This window comes from Dendroctonus ponderosae, unplaced genomic scaffold, assembly GCF_020466585.1.
Source record: "Dendroctonus ponderosae isolate FM_Combo_2020 unplaced genomic scaffold, Dpon_F_20191213v2 Dpon_F_20191213_1, whole genome shotgun sequence".
In the NCBI taxonomy this organism is placed as follows: domain Eukaryota; kingdom Metazoa; phylum Arthropoda; class Insecta; order Coleoptera; family Curculionidae; genus Dendroctonus; species Dendroctonus ponderosae.
The window spans coordinates 16075372-16099236 of NW_026017110.1; the positions used below are offsets into that span (position 1 = coordinate 16075372).

General features: G+C 32.1%; 1 protein-coding gene across 7 annotated transcripts in view; it reads left to right on the forward strand.

The window, feature by feature from the left end:
• Positions 1-955: 955 nt before the first annotated feature.
• The window catches only part of LOC109532842 (spectrin beta chain, non-erythrocytic 1), a 44787-nt gene continuing 21877 nt past the window's right edge, over positions 956-23865 (forward strand). For 4 of the 7 annotated variants that reach the window (XM_048660525.1, XM_048660528.1, XM_048660527.1 and 1 more), the window contains exon 1: positions 20935-21137. In XM_048660525.1, coding sequence (XP_048516482.1) covers positions 21086-21137 — 52 coding nt within the window. In that variant the 5' untranslated portion in view covers positions 20935-21085. Of the gene's footprint in view, positions 1176-20934; positions 21138-23865 lie in introns of those variants that run through there. The other 3 variants (XM_048660532.1, XM_048660531.1, XM_048660530.1) reach the window with 3 other exon arrangements.

Below are 23865 nucleotides of genomic sequence, written 5' to 3' on the forward strand. Positions count from 1 at the left end.
TGTTTTTGATTTTACTCCCCGTTTCACTAGCCTTTTTTTAGAAAACACTGCCACGTATGGAAACGTTTTCTGGTCTTTTTTGAGTAAACTACTTAATAAGTCCCTTGTCAACCTCTTCATGTGCAGATAATTTTAACTTCTTATATCTAACATTTGCTTTGTCATACGCTGATAAAATGTTTTCTCTGTTTTTCCATATTGTTGCAACAGTAGACTTCCCAAGTACTAATTCCTTACAAATGCCTCTCTGCTTTACTCCACTTTTTATTTTGTTAATAATCTCGTACTTTTTATTTAGTGAAAAAGCTTTGTATTTTTGTTTTTTCATTTTAAAACGATTTACAAACATAACGCGGCAAAAAACAAGTCACTGCCTGCTTCTCGCTCTCACTAATATAAACAACTTCGCACGATTCGTGTTGCTGAGCGTGGAATTTCGTTATAAACGGAAAGTGAATATACAACTAACCTGAAAAGTGATTGTTATATCCGGAAGTTCGTTATAAACGGGTTTGTTATAACCCGTAAAAAAATGAGTTGGCCTTTATGGACGACGTTTCAATTAAAGGAGAAAAGTTTGTTTTAACCGAAAGTTCACTATAACCGGGCTCATTATAAGCGGACTTTACTGTATGTATATATGTATAACTTTCTCAACGTAAAATTTTCAACTTTTTTTCACAATTACTCCGTTAAAACCAGTAGCTTTGCAGATTCAGACCATTTTAATGTAACTGGCTTAATTCGAAATTTTCAAAAACTAGCAGTTTTATCCCTTAAATGTATCAAAAAAGCCTGTACTACTGAAGATTGAAGATGGCCGCAAAGTACCATTTGCGCTGGGACTGCCGGGAGTAGCACTGCAATGTTGCCGTCTTTACCATCGTTGTCTGCAGCAGTTCATAATCTACACCTGTTGACTGTTGAAAGTTGGTATGTTAAATGTTGCCCGTTCTGAATTTAGTTAGAATTCTTCAGCAAAACCAAACTGGAGAGGTTGAAACGACGCGTCTTTCGATCGGCTTAGATTTACGCGTTTATCAATTAATTTTCTTGCATAAACTGTGCCCTTTCTGTGTGTGGTGGATGTGTGAGTGGTACTCTTTTCTCTTGGACTGTGCCATTAGACGCATTGCATATTTGGATTTACCGAGCAGCCAACAACTAATTCACAGGTACATTTTTGAAGCGTTTTTACCTTCAACGTTACCACGGACGAATGGTCAGTTTTCGGCAAATCATTTAGGCATTTACCATGGATTTGTAGTTGAACAGGCAGTTGTTTTCGGTTCCTGGTAAACTTAACCGGTATGTTCTTTTGTCTTTATTAAGAGGTTGTATTGTAGCAGATGGCAACGTTCTTTTTTGGAGTAGTACTACGCCTATCTCACACAGTCAAAAAGCCGGTTAGACATGATTGTTTGGGTCCAGAATATTTAAACTATTCCCATACAGATACCACTATTGAGGTCAAGCTTTGTAGCTTAAACCCATCATGTCCGCTGTGATGATTGACTCAGCATGGACCATGGGCAAATAAAATTCAAGGACGTTTAAATCTGCCGGTTTCGGCGGTGATGACGAATTTTGAAATGGTACCCTCGATATACCCGCCAACCCATTCAATTTTCAGCGTATTTTATTGAAGTTGTGATTTGCGGAATAGTGACATCATGCATGTAGGTAACGAAGGTAGACTCGGAAGAAGGTCATTGACTTGCTGTTTGATGGTTTAAACAATTTTGCTGTTTTTTTCACTCTTGATCTAAAACGCAAGACTCAAATTAAGATTCAGTTACTATACGTTTTCACTTTAGGCAAACAGCTTGAGTTCTATGAGTATTATGCCACAGGCAACGTTACTGAGGGTCCTAAGGTAATCTGTAAAAACTTGATGGGAATATTTCACACTCAAAAACCGTACGAAATTGTCGAAAAATGTCGATTAGCTGAATAAATGGCTTTTAAAAGAGCTCTTCTTCTACAAATAGGTAGGTGGTTTTTCTCAAATTTTTGAGACCAAAGATAAGCAGATGAGACTCAGTTTACCTGCAAGTTGCACTGGATCATTAAACCAAGAAACACCAATTTTGGAATGGAAATCGAACATATCCAATTCAATATTAAGTATACAAAACTGCTCTTTTGCGGACTAATCGTTTATGAATCTAAGTTTTAGCAAATCTTAAAAAAAAACAGGCTGAGAATAAACCTAATACTTTGTTCACGAAACAAACGAACATGTATTATGTGCAACAAAAAAAGGTCTTTCCTAAGCTTCGGAAGCATAATATTCAATCGATTTGAGACGTTTTAGAGTGTTTACGGCTCCCTAATTTCCTTTCGTTTAGGAAATACACTTTTTAATAGATTGGTTCACGAAACAAACGAAAATAAGCCTTCACAAACCTTAACTCAAACTGTTTAGAAAATATTGGAAATATCCGTCTTTCCAGTTTTCCCATCTAAACTGCTCAACGAAATCAAAGTTACGCTGACAAATTTGGACCAGTTTTGGAACTGGATAAATTCTGATAGCTGCTAGCGATTCTGTTTCTGTTTGAAGCGTTCTTTAGTCCAATTCTTATTCGGTTAGTGTGCTTTTTTGCAAAAAAATTGTGTTTTAGATAAGATTTCTACCGGGTGGCAAATGAAACATTACAAAATTGGTGAAAGTTTCACATGCCGTCAGTTGGACACAAACCCGTTTTTTTGTATCTCCAAACAAGTTTTTTAATTTTTCGCTCATCTCGTTTATTTACAGACTGGTCTTAAAAAATCAACATTTTGGTATTGCAGTGATATTTTTTTCCTCTTGAACCGATTAGCAAAATATAGGGCTCATGTTGAAGCTAAAACCCTTGCAGTCCATTTCAGAAAAGAAATGAATATACCCGGTTGCATGAATCAACGAAATACATATTTGAAATTAACTTCACTTAGGTAGTAGAAAATATTTCAGAATCACATATTTGAGGGGCAATTCTAATTTGGGTAAATTGTTATTAAATTTCAGCTAACATGAGTTCAAGATCGTGAAAATTGGTCCATAAGCAGAAATGTTGAGTTTTTGAGACCACCCTGTAAACAAAAATGATGACCGATGATCGAGCTATTTTGTTTACCTTTAAACTTTTGGTTTTGAGATACAAAAAAACCTGCTTTTTGTCCAACTAAGTAGGAGCAAGTCGAACTTTTTTGCATCTTTTTTCTTTTTTTCATTTGCGATCCTGTAGAAAATTTTGCTGAGGTGCTTAATTTTTACCAAAATATTGACGAACAAGAAACAAATAGGCCTAGATAGAGCTTCAAACAGAAACCAAATCTCTTAAAGCAATCAGAATTTATTCACTTCCAAAGTTAGCGCAAATTTGGCTCTGTAACGTTCATTTTGTTGGACAGTTTACCTAGTCACATAGTTTTTTGTTATTTCAATTTTTAAACTCACCTCTAAAAATATATGGGACCTTGGCCCTGTACATTTACCTAAATTTAATAAAAGATGGGCGAATAATTTAAACATTGTGCGTCCGTTTTGACATTTAAAACGAGCGTTTTATTACTTAAAACCCTGAAACACGAACCAAACTTATAAAAGACTATCAAAAGTCGAAATTTTTGCACAATCCGTATAGAAAACAATTGCACAAACCCTTCTTCAAGCTCTCGCTATTAGGAATTCCAGTCGCTTTAAGCAGAAATGTTTTCGGTACTTATGTTTAGACGAGTTTTTATATGTCAATCTCTAGATTCGCTTGTACATATATCGACTTTATTTCCTCGTACGGCCTACATTTTTTTTAATTTCATTCGATTTAAAGAAATTAACCCATTGAATATTTGAGAGTGCGAGTCTTCTTTTTTTTATTGCGTTTTCAAAAGGTTCTTTCCAACATAATTGACACCAATTTACTCTTTTGGCGTCAGTATCTTTTATGCTTTTTATCGAGGCTCTGCTCTGCAAAAATGAACTACTGGTCTTTTATTTTATGTACAAGTTGTTTCTTTATTAACCTGATCTTTATTAAAAAGTTGAATTGAAGAAGTAAACAAAATGAATTCTTATTGCATCCGATGGAATGTCGAAAGAAAAAAATTAAATTGTTTTTTGCGAATTTATTGGGCGCATTCAACTGCTTCTTTGATAATTAAGTAATCAAGTCATGATTTCATCAAATGCGATTGCATAATATTTTTCATATCCACTTGCAGCCCTCCTAATAGAACTTAACACAATTCTTTGGTTTAACCACCTCCAGCAACTTTTTGCGTTTCAAAATATCCCTGTTTTTAAATACATATATGGTAGGTAGCTGCTTCAATGACTAGATCTTGTAAAAATGCAATTAAATTTTTTCCTTCAAAACAGCCCTTACAACCCATCGAATGCAAATCTGTAAAATAAGTATTTTGCTTCAATAATAAATGTTTGTTTTTAACTTACATCTAGCTGCTCAGGAATAAGTAGATAAGTATAATTATAATGGTAAACTAATTTACAACTGCCTTTAATTTTCCATTTTTATATTTGTTGGATTTCCTTCTAAAATCATTGTATTCTGTGACTATTATTAAAAGCAGACACATGTGTTATGTATATCGTTTATTTTGAATGTATAATCATGTTCCGTTCGTTTTCAGTTAATAATAACCTTCAGGTTTCCTCTTTGCAAAACTTAATACATTCCCAAGGAAAGATCATTTATATGTTTTGTATTAATCTCTACTATCATTTTTCTAGTAAACAATTTTTTTTAATGTGATTTTAATATTGAATTTTTTCCAAGTTGCGAATAACTTGATCTGGCGTTCCAAAAACGAATGGATTATTTTGAGTCCTTTAGTTTTATTATGGTTTATTTAATTGTAGTATCATTATAGTTAAGTACATATTAGGTATTTGAAGATTAAAATTTCCTAATTTTGAATTAACGGAATTTTCTACACACTTTATAAGTTTATCATTTTAAGTTCCATATAATTAAACTAATATTTAATACTGTGTATCATATGTACAAAATGTGTAATGCGTTAAAGAGGTTCGTCCATGTGTCTAATGGTAGGTTTTATAGAATTGAGCAATCAAAATGGTAACTTTAATCAAATCAATTCAAGTTTCCATAAGCTAAATAAGAAATGAAAGAAACAATAGTAAATAGGAATACAAAACAAATAACATTCGTATGTACAGGAAGAACAATACGTACCACTTTGCTTCTTTAATCGACATAGTGAGAAATTTAATGAGTTAAACAGTTTTAGGCTACTTTGGAACGAACACAAGGCGTCCCGGAAAAAGTGCGATATGCACTTTTTTAACGTTTGCGAAAAATTTTCCACGCTAAGTGAGTAAAACCAAAATAGAACGTTTCTAGAACAGTTCTATGGAACCAGACTAGAAATATTTCCATTATTAACAAGGAATTACATCGACATTTAAAAAATTTTAGTACCTACCATTTTATTATGAAATTGTTCGTGATAAATCGTTAGTAATAAAATTTTCAAGAGCATTTTTTCTTGACGTAATATTGCAACTAACGGCTGCGTTTATGACTGCAATAACATCAGTGTTGATGAAAATACTAATTTATCAATTTGATGACACTCACAATTGTGATGTTGTCTGCAGCGATTACTGGCTTTGATTTATGTCATAGATACATCTTAATAAAATTGCTCTGCGGTTCCAACGAAATATTTGAACCGTCGAAAAGATTGCAAATAAGGTATGATTTAACACGTCAAGCTTTTTCTTGTCGGATTCACGGTCAACATCTAATGACAATAAAACATAAATTCAATTTAGTACTGAAAAAATCACTTCGGTCAAGCAGGAAAGCTAATAGCGACATTTGAATTATATCAATAAGACTTTAAATTGTATTAAATATTTTGTTAATTGCTTTAAAGAATGTGTGGTAATTTTTGAACGGCTAAAAGGTGAAAATACTATCTACCCTACTTTAATAGGTATTATAGTGTTACAGAATAAGGAAGTATATAAGCTCCCTTGGACTTGCTAACGCGCGTAAATCGTTCCATTAATAATATATAAATCATCCAGACGTCAATTTCTTCACACAATCTAAAGTGAGTTAAATATATGAACATGAGTAGAAGTTGTTCAAAAGTTGTGATTTCCATCTGTAACACATGAAAAATAAGAATTTCTTGCCGTTTAAAACTCAAGTTGTTTTGCATTTCAAAAAACTTCCAGTTTTTCCAGCAACCGCACATAAAACTTCAACCCACTTATAATTAGTATAATAGTTTATCATAATTTCAATATTCAGTTGTTATAGTTCATTTCTGCCTACTTTAGTTCCCACAAACAAAACCGTTATGTGTAGCCTTTGACCTTTTTAAATATTTGACTTAGTTAAAAAATTACCGAGCTTGGAAGATTTAAACAACATAATCAGTCGGCGTTCATTGATTGCTGAAATAAGTATGCCATTTCCAAGATAAAACGAATGGGGATACTATTGACCTACGGTTGTTTATCAAATGATTGAATTTAATATCAAATATTTGCTTTCTTGCCGCCAAACAGCAGATGTTTGAATAATTTTTTTAAAGGAAATTTGCATTTTGCTGCTGACTGACAAATGGGCGTTGAAGTGCATTTGATTGATATTTGAGTAAGTTAGTAGAACGGTTTTTTCATTAGCCCCATTACTGTACATAATTGCGAGCATTTGCAAGTGAACGCAATCTTCCAAGAATGGCTATATTGGACTAGAAATTAACATACTTACTTAAGATGTTTCCAACGAACATGAAAGTAAGGCATGAATTAATTTGCTTAACTGTTAAATTATTAAAAACTTAATTTGAGTGTTTCATAGAACATGAGTCAAGGGAAATTGTATCCTAAATCAGTTGCCAACTAATTTAATTCAGATTATTTCGTTAATTATCTTGGCTAATTAAAAATGGTTTGAATTGATGAAGGAAAACACGTTTCGCCATTGACATTTAAAATTGCGCAATCTGGGGTTGGTATATTCTTCTAGTTAAAAAAGACTAGTGTATTATTTTGATTAATTAACGACAAATAAAACAATAAACTTCTTCCAAAAAGGCGGAGAAATTAAAAGTTTGGAAGAAGTTTATTGTTCTATTTACCTTTAATTAATCAAAATAATTCAGTAGCCTTTTTATACGTGCAGGTGAAAAATTAACTGGTTTTTCAAAGTCTTTATACACGATGTAGCTTTGGCGTTTTATCGACCCTGTAATAACATTTCCGTTTCTCAAACTGTTTCCAAAATAAATAAGGCGCAACTCTTCCTTTTGTACTACACACGTGGTCTTTCTCCTTTGATGATCTATCTTGAACCTAAACAAGGGTTTCCAGCACACACCTATAAATTCCTGTCTAACTTTAGAACGGCATGTTTCACCCTCGCTTTCAGGGGCCTTTTGGCTTCTGTATGCCAGTTAGTTTATATTCAGTGTCTGTACAGTTTTTATCGCTGGACGAACGTCCTTTTTAATTAATTGAATTCTACAAATTACCTGTGAACTTTCGGTTAACGTTACGGTTAAGAAATTCGCGCTCTGAACTTTGTTTTGTTTAAACATGGTATCATCGATGGATGTGGTTTATGTTTATTATTGTGAACATGGATTTGGTGAGTTAAATCAATTCCAGTTTAAACTATAGTAAACTCTGAAGGAAAGTAGATGCTTAAAGAATGGGAGTATGTACTTATATGTATATAAAATAAATGCAAACCATTTTGAATCAACACAGGTCAACCACTCTTATTGTAATTACGATTATATGCCTTTAGGCATTTTCTCTTTACCCACTTGTATAAATAAATATTTGCGAACATTTCCACCAACTCTGCAGATTCATTTTCGAAAGAAGATTTTTTCTACTAGAGTTTTCATTTAGCTTCCAATTGTTTTCTCAGGGGTATTTTTTCGCATCGATATCAAGTTGCAAGAAAAGATCAATTTCTTCTTCTGGTTTCGTGTTCTCTTCCTCTAACGGAACATCAACTTTTTCTGTCGATAATACTCTGGTTCGATGGGTTTCATTTCATGCATTTGCTGATGATTTGATTTGCTCTTGAACGACTTTTATTTCCATTTTTCTAAACCGTTTTTTGGGAGACGCCTATCCCATCTTCCCATCTATCCATGATTGGATTATCTGTTTTGTGGCCATATAAGGCAATGTAATTATCAATCATCCAATAGTCTGCAGAAAGTTTAAATTTAGAAACGGAAGTTTACAATTCAATTAAATCCGTTTTTTAAACGTGTTTTATCTTTGGTTGGCAGAATCATTAATAAGAGTAGAGTCCTGGGTTTTTCATTTCCTACAGCAAACCATTAAAGAACAAAGAACTACAATTAGCGAAAAATTTGAAAGTAAAATCGTCAAATTCCAAACCTGTTGTCAATTTTTCGTTATAGTCAATGATCTATTGTAGTTAAAACATACGTATTCTGAAAGGAAGTAATTTGTCTGCATTTTTCAGCAACTTGATGAGACAAAATAACGAATTACGTCAGATAAATCGGTCGTCGGTTAGAGATGACATCAGCTAATTTCTCGTTGACCAAATTACTGCCTGTTCCTGTGTTTCCAACGGACTTTAACGAACATTTTGCCATTAATTCATCCACTACATGTGTGGCAAATAACGTTCCGCAACAATAAATAAATATTTGCAAAATAACCGTGATAACCTTAAATAATTCATTATAAATCGCGATTAATCTTAAGCAATAAAGATATATGAGCGAAATCAATGAAACCAATTGTGGCTGAAGTAATTCAACAGTCATTATGTAAAAAATAATTGGATTGCATTAGTTTGCTATAAATTCTAATGCCTTCCTATAAATCCTAATTAATGATAATAATATTAATATTTACAGGAAAGTACGTACAATTAATATTTAATACACTTTGAAGATCGATTTGTTTGTTTTCAGCTAACTGACCTTAAATACTTAAAACTTATTAATTATATCAATTAACTGCCTAAACACATTAAATTGAAGGCAAAAGGTACGAATGCCGTTTTGGTATTCAACTGGTGTTTTCTTTGCATTAATTACAGCTGCTGACCGGAGGCCGATTGATCCGACTAATTTTGCGGTAATTTGATACCATAATCCATTCTAAGCACGCTTTTGTATTCACTTGATTAAAATGCAACTTGTTGGAAACATGGAATGGCCTAATTTTTTCAACAATCTGCTATACATTTTCAATTCAGTAGAGTTGTTCCGTTGATTCTAAAGGAATTTAATTACTTCTACATGCACTGTAAAGTCAATCCTGTTTACATTTGGTTTGGGTAAGTCTAGTCTCTTGATGACCCGAATAAGATTAAACTTGCGTGCTTTAAAATTTTGTCCGTAGATTCAAGATAAAACATTGGAAAGCATTTTCTCCTGTAGTAATATTTAACATTTTTCTAGCTTCATATAAGCTCGAGATTGAAATAACGATTTTTTCAAAAGCTCGGGCTTTTTCTGGAAATGTTCGGAAGAACTTAGTTAAGTCTGTACTTGCGCCCCTTCATTGATAAAATCCAGTTTTGACTAAGATTTCTTAAAATGTATCAGTCCTAATAAACTTCTATAAAAGTCAATCTAAGTGAAAATTGCAAAAAATTAAGAGTTTTTGTTTCTTTAAAAAGCTCATCTTTGTCTACAAAAAAATGTTGAAAAAAATGTTTACTTTATAACACGTTTGATTCAAAATCTTGCAATTTCATTATCTCATAAAGTATTTGAGTGTATCAAAAATGTATTCGGGTCATAAAAAATTCCTAATTCAGTTCGTAATAATACGAATAGCAGTAATAAATCAAAAAATCACAAAAATGGACAGTTAGAGTATTTTCAACTTTAAAACTCGTGTTTAGCTGGTATGTACCGCTTTATTTAATGACTTCCTTAAATGGACGGCTTTGTTCATACACCCGGTAGCAATTATTTCGAAAACTACTTGACAATACCTTTATGTTTTTTGTCTGACAGTGTTAAGGACCCGAATTGTAATCCTCTGAAACCAAAATCCACATATACTTGAATGTTAAAATAGAAACACGAAATGTGCATTAGTAAATCTGTCTTTTCTGATAACGATGATGTGTACCTGACTAGAAAAAAACTTGTACCATTAAAAAGCCTAAAATCTATATGTAGTATGAGTGATGTACGTTGGGTATTTTGTTTTTTCTTTATTTGACAACATAATGATTGAAAAGTACACTAAACATAAACAGGCGGTTTAGTAATTATCAGCTACGAATATAAATTTTAAATGAGTCATGGGGTTTCATGATTTTAATTTATTTTTGATTTAATAATTCAATATTAATTTATACATATTGCACTATTACACATATTTAATTATTGAGTATGACGAGTTTTGAACAAACAAATGTATTTAAAAAATATAAAATTTTACTAGAAAGCTTAAATGGCGCAAGCATCTGTTCATAAGAGAAAAAGAAAGGAAATAGAACCCCTGCTTATTAAGAATCTAAATACAGGAAATGGGTTTGGAAGGTACTGGGTCTCGTGTCGCCCATATGTATAGAGGATGTTATCTTAAACATGTTTAAACATATGGTAGAGACACACTTTGTACACATATTTAAAAAACAACCTTTTTCAAAGGTAAAGTGGTTTTTAAATAAATAAATTCAATTGCCCATATTTATTTAGCAATCCGAGATACATACAAAAGTAAATGTTGTTTATTAAATAAAACTTGCTATGCTAAACAGCATTTTTATCGACGGTGAAAATGCGTTTAATAACTTTAGAATAAAAGCTCATACATAATCAGACTGATTAAAAACTATTGTTTTTGTTCAATTTTCATGGTAAAAAGTGTAATTAGATGCGCCTGTGTTGTTCATTGTTGGACTGTTCATTTTTGTTCAAAATATTTTGCATGTTTTAGCCAATAGTTGACATGATTATCATTATTATCCTGTTCAATTCTGGAAAGTAGACTTTATCGCATTGAACAACAACGGTTGATCGACAAATTGAGCATACTGTATTATTTAATGGCGACTACGCACATTGACTCACTGACACAGATATGAACTTCTTTGGTGAACAAACTCACCTACTTAATAAAACCAGTTTTAGTGCTCTTTCCTTTATTACACTATACTTGCATTCAATATTATTATCTCATCTGGCAATCTTCCTCATGGTAGGTAGGTAGGTAGGTAGCTTCTTACTTTAATTCACTCATTAAAATAAAATGCTGTTAATGATCGAACTTGTATTTAATGGAAGAAATTATTCGTTCTTATAATGGTCCATCCTGCTGACACTTTCTTGCGCACTTAAATATTGATTTATATGGCTAATTTGGGGTACTAGTTGGGTATCATGTGTTGTATTGAATGGATGTTTGTTAGAAATGTAGTGATAAATAAATTATGCATAGCAATAGACAATTGAAAAAGAAGAAACTATTTGAAAAACATCGATTTCAAGATCAACTTTTCCAGTTGATCTTTAAACAGTTTTTCAACATTCACTTGTAAGAAAAATGTATTACGTCAGTTGAGACGATTTACAGAGGAATGCCTGTAAATGAGACATACATTGTTATTATTTAATAGCAACCCGAGCTGACACAGATTCGAGCGTCTTTGGCCAACAAACTCACCTACTTAAGAACCAGTTTCTCAGATACCACTTTTGCGTTTATTATTCCCGCAACTAATTTCATTATCTCATCTTGCAATTCCCTCCAGCGTGCATTCATTCTCTTAATGTCGCTTAATTTACTTTCAACATTAATATGACTTCAAAAGCGCCAAGAATCAGTTCAATTAGACATTTTTGAAAATAATATTCTTGATACGAAAAATACAACCAATATCTCTAAATCCTGATCAATAGAGCATTCCAATGGTAATTGTTTCTAGTTAGTCTGCCTTTCTTTTTCATAATTAAATTCATTTAGGAGTTTAGTTACATAAAGAAAGTTAATTAATTTCGTCTAAGCAAGACATGTTATTAAAAAATGCAATTTTGTTTTCAAAGTCGTGCCAAGTGTTTTTACTATACGATCGGATTACGAAATGGTATTGTTGCGTAATTAATTGTGCTCTCCAAGAATATTTTTAACTAGGCTTATGTAATTGCTTTATTAAACAAACGTTATGGACACATACCAAACTTAAATAGTCTTAGAGTCATTATTGGCTCGCCAAAGAACAATAAGTCATTGTTATGTCTTACACGGTACGGAAATTGTAAATGGTTCTTGCACTGTTTGAACACCGGAATCTTGTGAACATTGACTTTCTTTAAATCACAATCGAGAATTGAGCAACTGTGTAGAAGTAGAGTGCGAATTTGTTGCTTCTATTGTGTACAGTTTTTTTTTAATACTCTATTATAACCAAACTAGTTTAAAATACAAAAGTTTATATATCGATTTGGACGTTTAATATTTCTCTGTTATGTTACATATTTGAAAATGGCAAGATTCATGTTCAAATTTAAAAAATCCGATTTTTTTTAAATTGTTTGCTTTTGAGAAGCCACATATTTCTTGAGGTTATTAGATCTCTTCGTAACCAGTTGAACACTTTTTACGTGTGCTCTTGTTCAAAAAAATATTGGTCAAAATGTAAGAAACCTGAAGCAGTGGTCTTCCATCATTCTAATTGTTTTCTGATGCAGCGTATTGCATTCGGTATTTGCATTGCAATCAACTTTTTTAATTTGGAATAATCTGGTTGAATGAATACATTTCTACTGAATCGTCTTATAATGGAAATTCCTAAATTAGTCAGAGAGTGTTTTATACATTATTTTCAGCAACTACTAAAGTTTAACAAAAACATAGAGAAATTCAAAAGTGTTGCCGATAATTTTTTTTTTGTATAAGATTCAATAAATAGCTTTTGAATTTTTTTAATGTAATAACGATCCATTTCAGTCAAAGATATTTTTGCCATTCTTGTGGCTTTCTTTCGTTAACTTTTGCCTTGTAAAGGCTACGATTTCCTTTATCCTTTAGAATTTACTCCCTGCTTTTTATCGGTTTGCTGCTAATCAACATTTTTTTACATGTAATATCCGCAAAAAGCTTTCAATCGAAACGAGCACTTCAAATCAGTAACATAAAAACATCTACTATAATAAAATTGTTGCGGTTCCAGCTACTAGCTTCAATTATTCAGAATGGCAATAAACACAGGGATTATACAGCTTGGAAAGGTAAATGTATTCAAGAATTAATGAATGAGCTTTAACATATTTGTATAAGAGGTGTTTATTTATATTGGTCAAATATATGTGCCAAAGCAACTATTGTTTGAAAATTTCTCCATTTGATTGAGAATGAAGGACATTTGATTAAGAGTTGAGGATAAAAAATTAAACGATTTGACTGGGTAGTTGCAACAGGATAAATACTAGTGGTTCCTAATTTAGATCAATGTGAGTCCAAATGCCAGCACCGTTATGAATAAAATAACGATCCATGAATGTTTTACTCTGTTTACTAATGATTAAACCATTTAATTTCGAGAAAAATTCGTTTATCGGATCGTAAAGGTTCTTTCTGAGTCGGTGATTGCATTTTGGTCGAAATTGGAACAATTCATCATCAATCCTATTTTTAATCAGTACCCATCCTGACCTACTAAATTGCCAGGTATGAGGAAATTCCGAATGCTGGTAGCGTACTTATTTTGCGGCCCGTTGGCATAGGTACAAAGCAGAACACGGAACGTGGAAGAATGTTGGGTACTTCATGGTATGATGTTTTAATGCGGTATTTAGGTAAGCTTTACACACCCATATGGCGTGATCAGCCTAATTATTATTACGATGAATAATTTCTGTGTTAAATGGTTAAGTTTAATATCACCTACAGCTAGAAATGAAACCACTTTTCTCTTTCGTATGACCAACAATTGACCATTACCAACTTTAATTTTGTTCTTCAGATTTCTAGCAACTGCTGATCGGTTGATTTTATTGAAGATGTGTTTCCAAAGATTGCAATTTCGAATTCTATCTTTATTAGTGTTATTCATGCTTACAGAGTTAATTTATTAGTTTTTCATATCGGCAGAATTCACTGCTAACGTATCGGGATCAATATTACGATGCAATTACTGTTTTTTACCTGAATGACCGCAGCATGCCATGTGCTACATATTTATTTTAAAAGAGAAAATCGTGATTTTACTCGGATTTTGCATGCAAATATTTAAATTATAGGCAATTCAATAAGAAAGTCTTTGTTTTCAGATTTAACTTTTACTCCTTTCAACGGCTATTTTGACGCATTCAAGCTGCGTATTTCCGTGTGAGTTGCCTTCATTTCTGCTCAGAAAGTGAATTTTAAAGGAACACTGTTTGGTCACAGTTTTGTATTTATATCTTGTTCTTTTCAGTGCTTTTATGTTTCAAAATAATTCATAAGATAATGTGAAATTGGACATTTTCCAATTAACTTTCAAATACATTTTGTCAAGAAAAGAAAACCCAACTCTACCAGACACAATTTGGCGAGACATGATAAGCGAACCAATAAAAAAATTCCACGGTACTCGGATTTTGAAATTGAGAATTTCCCAGTTGTGTTCGAAAGTAATTTTTATCAAAAGGAAGAACTTCAGGAAATTCGGACAACTTAAAAAAACTTAAAGCAACCACTTGACTGTGATTTCGGTTCCGATTGAATTTTACATTGATGACAAATATCCAATTTTAAGACAAGCCACTCTTACCTTTTAGAGCCCCGATGATGGCTTAAATAAAGCCGAAACGTTGGCCCAAGAGAAATAGTCGTTTTTTTTTCAGCCGCTATCTATTAACCAATCAACACAATATAAAGAAAGCAACACCTATCACTAATAATGATTGAATTTTAAAAAATTCTACAGAAAGTTTTGTGCATAAAAACATTTAAACCAATAATCAAATAGAAAAATAACACACTTCACAGTTGAGATAACAGGAGCAAAATACATTATAATATTTTTATATGAAAATAAAAAGTCTCAAAATTATTATTAATCTAATAATCCTTAAACTGTCGCTCTTACTATAAAACCAATATAAATGTGCCAGAAAGCTCTTCATCGCCATTCCACTTAAGCAAAAATATTCAATAGAATAACGTGGCCCATTTTAACCAATGTGATCATGATCATAATCGAAATCCGAGATATATTCTGAAAGCAGCTTAGTTAAGGATGGAAACGGTATGTGACTGAATAAAATAGAGGAAATAGCCACAAATACATATTTCTGCTCTTTTGTCTTTCGTGGAAGCACGTCCTTTTGCCGAACACATGAATACCCGCATGAGAAAATTTGCATGGCTTTTTCTTGGAACAAGGTTGATCTACATATTGAGATGACAAAATGAAAGCATAAGATAAGCGAGAATAAAACTAAGGTTCAAAGATTGCTGATCTCCGTCCAACCATAATATCTGCAGCCGCTTTAGAAAAAAATATTTTTTCGAAAAATCCCGACAAATTCTCTGGAAAATATATAATTGCATAATAATAAACCGACATTACATAAACAACGTAAGATACGCAGAAACTCTACCTATGAGTAAGATGTAATATGGCCGCGACCAGTTGTATGTAAATGATTGTTTTCATGTGTTTTTGTGAGTGTTGAGAATGTAGAGAGGAATTAAAGTTGATCGCCTTGGCGAGTTTAGGATTTCTCCACCTTTTAAGTGTTCTAATGTTTCAGTAACGATCGTGTTCTAGCCTTTTAACATTTTACCTTATTTTGCTAAATGGATTTAAAAAATTCCAATCGCCTATAATCGCATTAAAACGTGCAGTTTATTGACTGCAATCTTATCACTCAGCTATTCCATTTTATAAGACATAATAATAGTTATTTGTATGTGTAGCCTACATATTAGTTAGTAACTTTCATTGAATGTTTAATAAATATCTACTACAGTGTTTTGTGACTAGTTTGTTTCACAATAAACTGGACCAATAGGATGAGAACACATTTTACATGAAAGCTATTTATTGGTAAATTATTTAAAAGATATTATCGATTTTTTCTATCTACGCGAATAGCGTACAATTGGCAAGTACTAATCGATTTAATTTTAAATTGTTTTAATAGTTTGTTTTTGTACTAATAATTTTCATCGAATAATATTAAAACATGTTGCATTTGCAAATATTGCGGTCGGAATTTACGACTTTCATAAATTAAATACATAGTTAGAACTAACTCGGCGATTATGGAACATACAAACGCAATCAGAAATTGTCTTATTTTCAGTCTTGAAAATGTGCAATCACTTTGGAAATTTCATTCGCCACATTCAAAATATGACAATCAATTATCCTTAAACTTTATATGAATCCAGAATGTAACTAAAAATAGGATTAAAAGAGCCGCTTCATCAATAGTACAAATAAGAAGAAAATGGTATTTTTACAATGAGGTTCTTTAGTTGTAAGTAGTTGTAGTAATTAGTAGAGAAATGAGTATGCCAGACTGTAGAAAACTAGGACAATAAATAAACAAATAATTGAGAAATAATTTTTTTCTATCAATCACCTAGAGACGACCTTAATTTGTCTGCTTAAAGTTCTGGAAGAATTACATTTGTAAATAAATGAGGTATTAAATGTTTTGTCTGCTTATTGTTGGTCGCGACTTTAAACATGAATACAATTTTCAAAAATTATTTCAATGTGTTTGATTGGCCCAGCAATCGTTCGGTTCATCTATTAAACGCCTTCAAATATTCTTGGCCATTTTCAAAATTCGATATTAAATTTCACAACTTGGTCAAAGTTAACTTTTACAGCTCATAATGGCAGATTTTGGTATTTACTAGGTATGGGTAATTCAGTTTTCAATTTTCTGAGCTTGGCGCAGTGATGCGAAAATGCCTTGGTGCACCAACCCAATGCACCGGCACAGTAACTGGTGCAGTCATAGATATCTAAAGCTAGCAAACTGAATATTCACACCTACACCTTTTCAAAAAAAAGACACCGAAGTACAAAATAAACATTACTATTCAGGATGTCCCGTAAGCACATGATCAAAAGGGCACTGCGATATCCTTTGGATCAAAAGAAGACGATCTGACCTAACTTTTATTAACCAAAAATGTCTGGCTACTCTGCTATTAATGGTCAAAGTTCTTCAAAAAATGTATCTTTTTTGAAATGTCGGGAGAATGGTACGATGTATTTTGGTGAAACTCGCTGTGAATTTGTTCTGATGTAAGACTCATATTTTGATGAAACAATCGAGTTCAGGCCGTTTTGGACAAGTGGTGAATTCTTGAGTATCGTGGTTCAAAAACTACCAGAACTTATTTGGTGGATGGAATCAACTCATTTTGTTTTTGTTGATGCACTAATCATTTATTCACAATTTTGTGCTTCAAATCTTGTAGCATTCATAGTTTTTGTGTAAAAGAAATATGTCTGGTTTCTTGCCACTTAACGATGTTATACATTAACTGCATCTGAAACATTATATAACATATGGAAAAATGATATGTATTTTTCTTTATCAAGCAAATAAATTATTGATAAATATGATTAGTTTCGTGGAATGTCTGTAGTTTGTCGATAATTTCTGATAAGGTTCTCTTTCAATTCATTTTTATCATTAGTTGGATTATTATTTTTCGAAAATAGACTCGATACATATAATTAGAATACGTTAGTGTACACTCCACTTCACAGGTCTTGCAGACTGGAATGTACTGATTAATAGTCAATGACTCTTATTGCGTCCGGAGCTAAAAGGAACATTTACAACGTCAACTTAAGACATGTCCTATTCTCATTAATTATTATTAAAACTTTGATATAATTTATTAAATTAATCTTATCTCTATTTGCTTAGATAGCGATGTTATCAAATAGAGCGTAACATAAAATTGAAGGAAATGCTAATTAATACGACGTGCACCACGTATATTTAGCATATCCTAACTCAAATGAAGCTAAATGATATGATAACACGTTGTTGTCCGTAAGAAATACTGAATGAAATGTAAGCTAATTAAGGTTACTCTTTGGACCGTTAATCCTACGACTAAACCGGACTTTTCTAACCATATTATGATGAGATTTATTGGCAAATAATTTCAAAGGGGCATTTACGCTTCCATCTGCCATGTTTATGCACTCCGTTACCACCCACGACTCGCAATCAATGAATAAAGCACATCTGCCCTCTTAACTTTGGTAATATTTAAAAATTAGGAATTGGAAGACCAAAACAAATTAATTGCTCAACATCAGCGTGTCCAGGAAACAATGCAGTTTGAGTGTTTTGAAAAATTTCATCATCATCTAAATCAGATAGTTCAAAATGATTTTGAGCATATTTCTGGAGCATAGGGAATTTATGATTAAACTGGACGAACATTCCTTTGAAATATATCATTTGGTGACTGATCTTCATTTAAAGAAACTTGTCATCAAATAAACTATTAATTAAAACAGTGACGAACACCAGACAATTTGAACTCGTCAATGTTATTCTGCCTCATGTAAAGAGTTTTTGGAGCGAATTTAATTAACACTGGCGTTATTTTACCGTTACAACATTCTGGGGGCATTGTTATGATAAATACACGGATTTTTAGCACGACAGTGGCGATTATTGAGAACGCCACACAATGCAACAATAAATTGTGGGTTTGAAGCAAAAAGCGACCAAGTTCAAAATTGCCGTATTTGTGTTAATTGACCAAGTATCATAGGCCATATCCATATCAAAATATGTGTCTTAAAAAAACGGACGAAGTTTCCAAGGCCACACAAACAAGTGCACTAAAACATGTTTTTAATCATTAAGTTTCCAAAAGGATTTTCATATAATTTTTGGCTCGGTTTAAAAGTGCATTTACCAAAAATTTTCGTTTTAAGTTTTCGCTTTAAGCCCACGAAATGGAGCAGTAGTTTTTTTAAATAATTGTCATGTTGCATTCTCAAGCTCAATTGCTTTCTGAAAATTTTTATAACTGAAAAATTATGCAACTCATCAAGATTGCAATTGAAGAGAAATTTATGGTTTCTTTGCATTTGAAAAACTCAGTCAACTACAGTAAGTAAATAAATATAATTTCAAATATCATCATGATAAAGTGAAATATCTTGAATCGTTCAAGCCTAATTACCTTGATTAGATTGCATAAAGTGCACTTCATGCCTCTTTAAATTGGGTATTGGTTTATAAACATTATCCGGTTGTAGACAACAACGCTAATGAATGTGTTTCCAAAAGTCCAAAGTTTCCAAAAATGAAAAAAAACTTCCGCGACATGTTTTTGCCATCGAAAACCATTCGTTTAAAGTGCTAATTTGCCTGTTTTGATATGTTCCTTATGACTTTACTCTGCAATTCGCGACCTTGCCTTGCAAAATAGATAATAACACGAACTGTAACAATAAATACCTGTTATAATGGGTGTACCAATTAAACAAATCCACAGATCGTTATTGCATCACAAAAACCATATTATGTACCGGTTTCAGCAGCCTCGGATGACTAGTCATTCTTGATTAATGTTGACAAGAAAAATAAATCCACTGATCAAAGAATGTTGCAGAACGTGTACCGACTTGGAAAACAAATGGTTTTTAAAGTCAGCTTGCATGAATTTGTTTAAAAAGTCTTGGTGAAAGAATATCCATTGCAAAATGTTGGTAAATATGAGCGCCATTAAAGACAGGCGTAAACTATTTTATGGACAATTGGCTAAGGAAAACGGAAATTTACGGATGAATGACAGGAAAAGAGGCAGATTCGTTGAGATAAGGTTGCAACGCTCAAAGTTTATGTTTGAATCTCTTTCAGGATACAGAATACAATAAACTGTGTTTATCGCTAGTGATAGGTATTCCATATTTGAATCGCCGTGCTTGGATTACTTATTTAAAAATAACACTGTGGTTACATCCTGATCAAACTCTAGGTGTGGTTTTCCAATTTCTAATGATTTTTCTTGCTCAACTCGTACATTCCTTCTAATATTATATATTTATCTGAATAGCGGTTTTGGATTTTATCAGTTTACAGATAGTGCCAATCATTAGGCAGTTTAATTAAATTAATTCCGCATTATTCATGTAACCAGTATCGACTGTATTTGAGTAATCAAAAGCCCCAATAAATTCATAGTAATCTGCTATTTGCCCACATTTCAAATGTTGCTTTAATACTTCATTTAAGGAACTAGTTGAAATTTGGTTCTGATAAAATAAACGAAACCACTGTCATTCAAAAAGTTCCAATAAACACTGCAGTTCTGCGAATATATGCAGTTAAAACCGTCTCTGGTGTTGAATTATTCATAAAATAAATCAATTTTCAACAGAAATTACAAATTGAAAAAAAAAAACAACTGAAAAACGACATCATAACCAAAATTACGTACAAAACAATTCCGAAAATACAACCTTATGTTTTTCTGGCCGCTGGATTCGAATCTACAGGGAGATTTTTAATGATGGTCGCAAAAAAAATTGTTCATAAATTTTATACTTAAAAATAATGTTGTGTTAGTAAAGGACTGGTAATATTTAAACGTGTAAATCAGCAACCTATGAGCTGAGCCATGAGTATAGTTGAAACTGGTAAGTTCTTCGGTTTTTTAGCTGACGTTTTGCAAGCACGAGTGGCTTGCATCTTCAAAGGTGGTATGTTTGCAAGCAAAAAAAAGAAAAACCCACCAGTTTTAAGAAATGACGTCGAAAGCCCCTCTATCTCTATTGATGTGAGTATTGTTTTTGAACTTTGGCAAAATCATTTCTGTTCCTGGAATGAATGCTTCAAAGCATCGTATCTAGACTAACAAACTTGTACAAATTGAGGCAATCGATTCGTGATTTGAGCATAGGTTAATTTTATCTGAAGTTGTTAACATTATGATAATGTTACTGATAAAAATTTAACATCACATATTTACCATGCAAAGCATTTCATAAGCGTTTGGTCTAGTGATAAAACTGTATTACCTGTGGAGGAAATGTTCGGAAGTGTCTCGTGATCGGTTTGAATTAACTAAATTGCCAGTTTAACGATGCAACAACCGTCGTTTTCTGTATCTGGAGCAGCACGACAGTTTTCTCATGGTGTGTATTTTTCTACATAAAATTCTAACGGTTCAAAGCCGTTTTGGGAAACAATTTTCTTGTTTTCCAACTTTACTACTATGATGTATTATGTTGTCGTCAAAACGCAATCGCTTTATGTTAAATCACTGAACTCGTAATGTTTGTTGCTAAACGATATTTAGGAAACTTGCGAAACATTTGGTAAATAATATATAGAACAATTCGAAATTTACATCAGTCAGATTATTTAGAGAGGACGAAATACATTTTAACTAAATCTCAAAAAGGGTAGCAGTGTAACATTCACACCTGTGTGAACTCGTACTTTCGCACCACATTCACTCCTGCGTACTATCTTACTGACGTTTTTTAAGTTGCTACTGTTTAGTATGTAAATCTTACAAGCACAGACTAAGTTTTATAAAAGATTGAAGAGCGACCCTGGAGCTGCTGGCAGAAATTTAGTATTCACTGATAAAAGTGAGGAGCTTTAGTGTCTTGCTATAAAATATTTACAACAAATTTGGGGTTACTGTATCAAAAATGTCCTATTCTTTACAGTAGTTCTTTTATAAACCGTTCTTTGCACCACCAAAAAATAAGGATTGTAAAGAAGTTTGTTTAAACACCAATTAAAGTCAAATTTGCAACATACAATGATAAAATATCTAGGTTATGGAAATTTTTGTCCGATTGCTTGCAAATCGGAAATCTTATTCAGAAAACGACCCACATTTTCGTTGATTTATTCAGTAGAATTACATTAAACTTTATAGTATAGTTGTAGTGTAAATTTACACATTGTGGCGCACTATAAACTATGGTATAAAACAACTTTTTTATGTCACTCCCATGACCGCTTTCCGACCTCATCAGCCGAGCTTTGATAACAAATGAAACCCACAAAAAACATGTACTTTAAACCCCTTGAACTGTTTTCAAACTATAAATCGTGTTTTGGTTAGTGCTTCAAAAAATTTATTATTCAAGGAGCCTGGAAAATATTGCCAGATAAATGCCGCTCCCTTTGAGTCACTCGGTATACACAACGTTGTTAAAATATCAGTTCGTCAAAGTGAACTATTTAAAGTCTCACCAAAAATTACGATGAATGTTTATCTAAGTATAGTAAGTCCTGACTATCGGCACTGTAAATAATCAGATCTGGTGATTGTTCCTTATAAGTGTTTTGTTTGATTTCTTTTATTTATTTAATTTAAAAAAAAAATTAATTATCCGTTACTCGCATGCTCATGTCAGGACTGAAGCGACTATTTCATTTTTAATGGGTTTAATTTTGTTCTTTACTTATTCCTGTTTTGAGAAGCGGTGTTCTTTACTACGCGATTACTATCAATTCATTGTTAATGTTCTGAATAAACGAATTATTTTACTGTAGGCCTAACAGTTCATTGATAAAAAATTTCTGTTTTAACCATAAATTTATCGTAATTCTTGACAACATGTAGCTATAATTTATTATGGATCATTTCCATATTTATCTTGTAGATGTAATATGGTGGAGCTAAATTGTATGTGTATTTAAACATGCAACAAATTACTTCGTGGTGATAAGAGTTATGCTTTATATTTATGAAACACTTGTTATCTTCAATTATTTAAGAGCAATTATATGACCTGTCATCATAAACATCTTTTAAATGCTTTTGAATTTTTCTCGATTAGTACTTTTCAAACTAAATTAAATATGATCTTTTGCAACTTGAAATATTTATTTACGGACATTTTAAATTGAAAAATGAGCAACAAATAGAACATTAAACTAATATAAATGGAAAATGATAGTTTCTTGAATAAAAAACAGCTTGTATGCGACACATAGTTTGAAAATAAGTTATCCATGATAATCCATACTATGTAATCCAAATTGATAAATCGCTAAAACGTCTTCAGTTGCATATTAAAAATAATAATAGCGTTAAAATTATTTATTCTCATCTACATGGAAATAAGCTGTATAATGCCAATTACATTACCATATACTAAGTATTTTTATTATTCAGGTTTTTTTTCTAAAAGAATGGAAACATATAAATTCCTAAAGCAATTGAGCTGAGAAAGAGCCAATTTTAATTATTATTGTATTTCATTAAATCAGTCATACACTGACTTAAAATCAACGAATTAAAATAAATGATGATCTAGTGATTGATTCTTATCAAGTATATTTTTCGGTGTCCGTTTTGAAGTTGATTATTGTCGAAAAATAATATATACCGGATAGCAAGCAGTGCTTTTTATTTATAGTCGAATTATTATTAAACAGATCAAGTGTTTCGAGATTTTAAAAAAAATCTATATGGAAAATACACTTGAAGGTTGAAAGAAGACAAACACTCCAGATATCTCTAAAGTCAAATCTAAGATATCAATGTCTTTCTATGGAAATTTCATCACTATTGTGTTGACTCTTGCACAACATGTCTACTTGAAGATAAATGGGAATGACATGAATTTTCGGAAAAGCCTACTCGCATACAGAGTAATCGGATTGTTCGATTAAATTTACCTTTATTGGTTGAGATTAAACACAAGAGGATGTTAATTTCGATATGAGATCACGTCTCTTAAAAAGAAAAATAACATAAATTAGCATATCTGCCAGCTAACCAATCAATCCTTTGATAAGATGGAATAAATCGGTCTGGATTATAGAATTTAAAACGTTTTTAATATCGCTGCGATCATTTTAGGGTTCATCAGAAAAGGCAATTCAACTGAACGA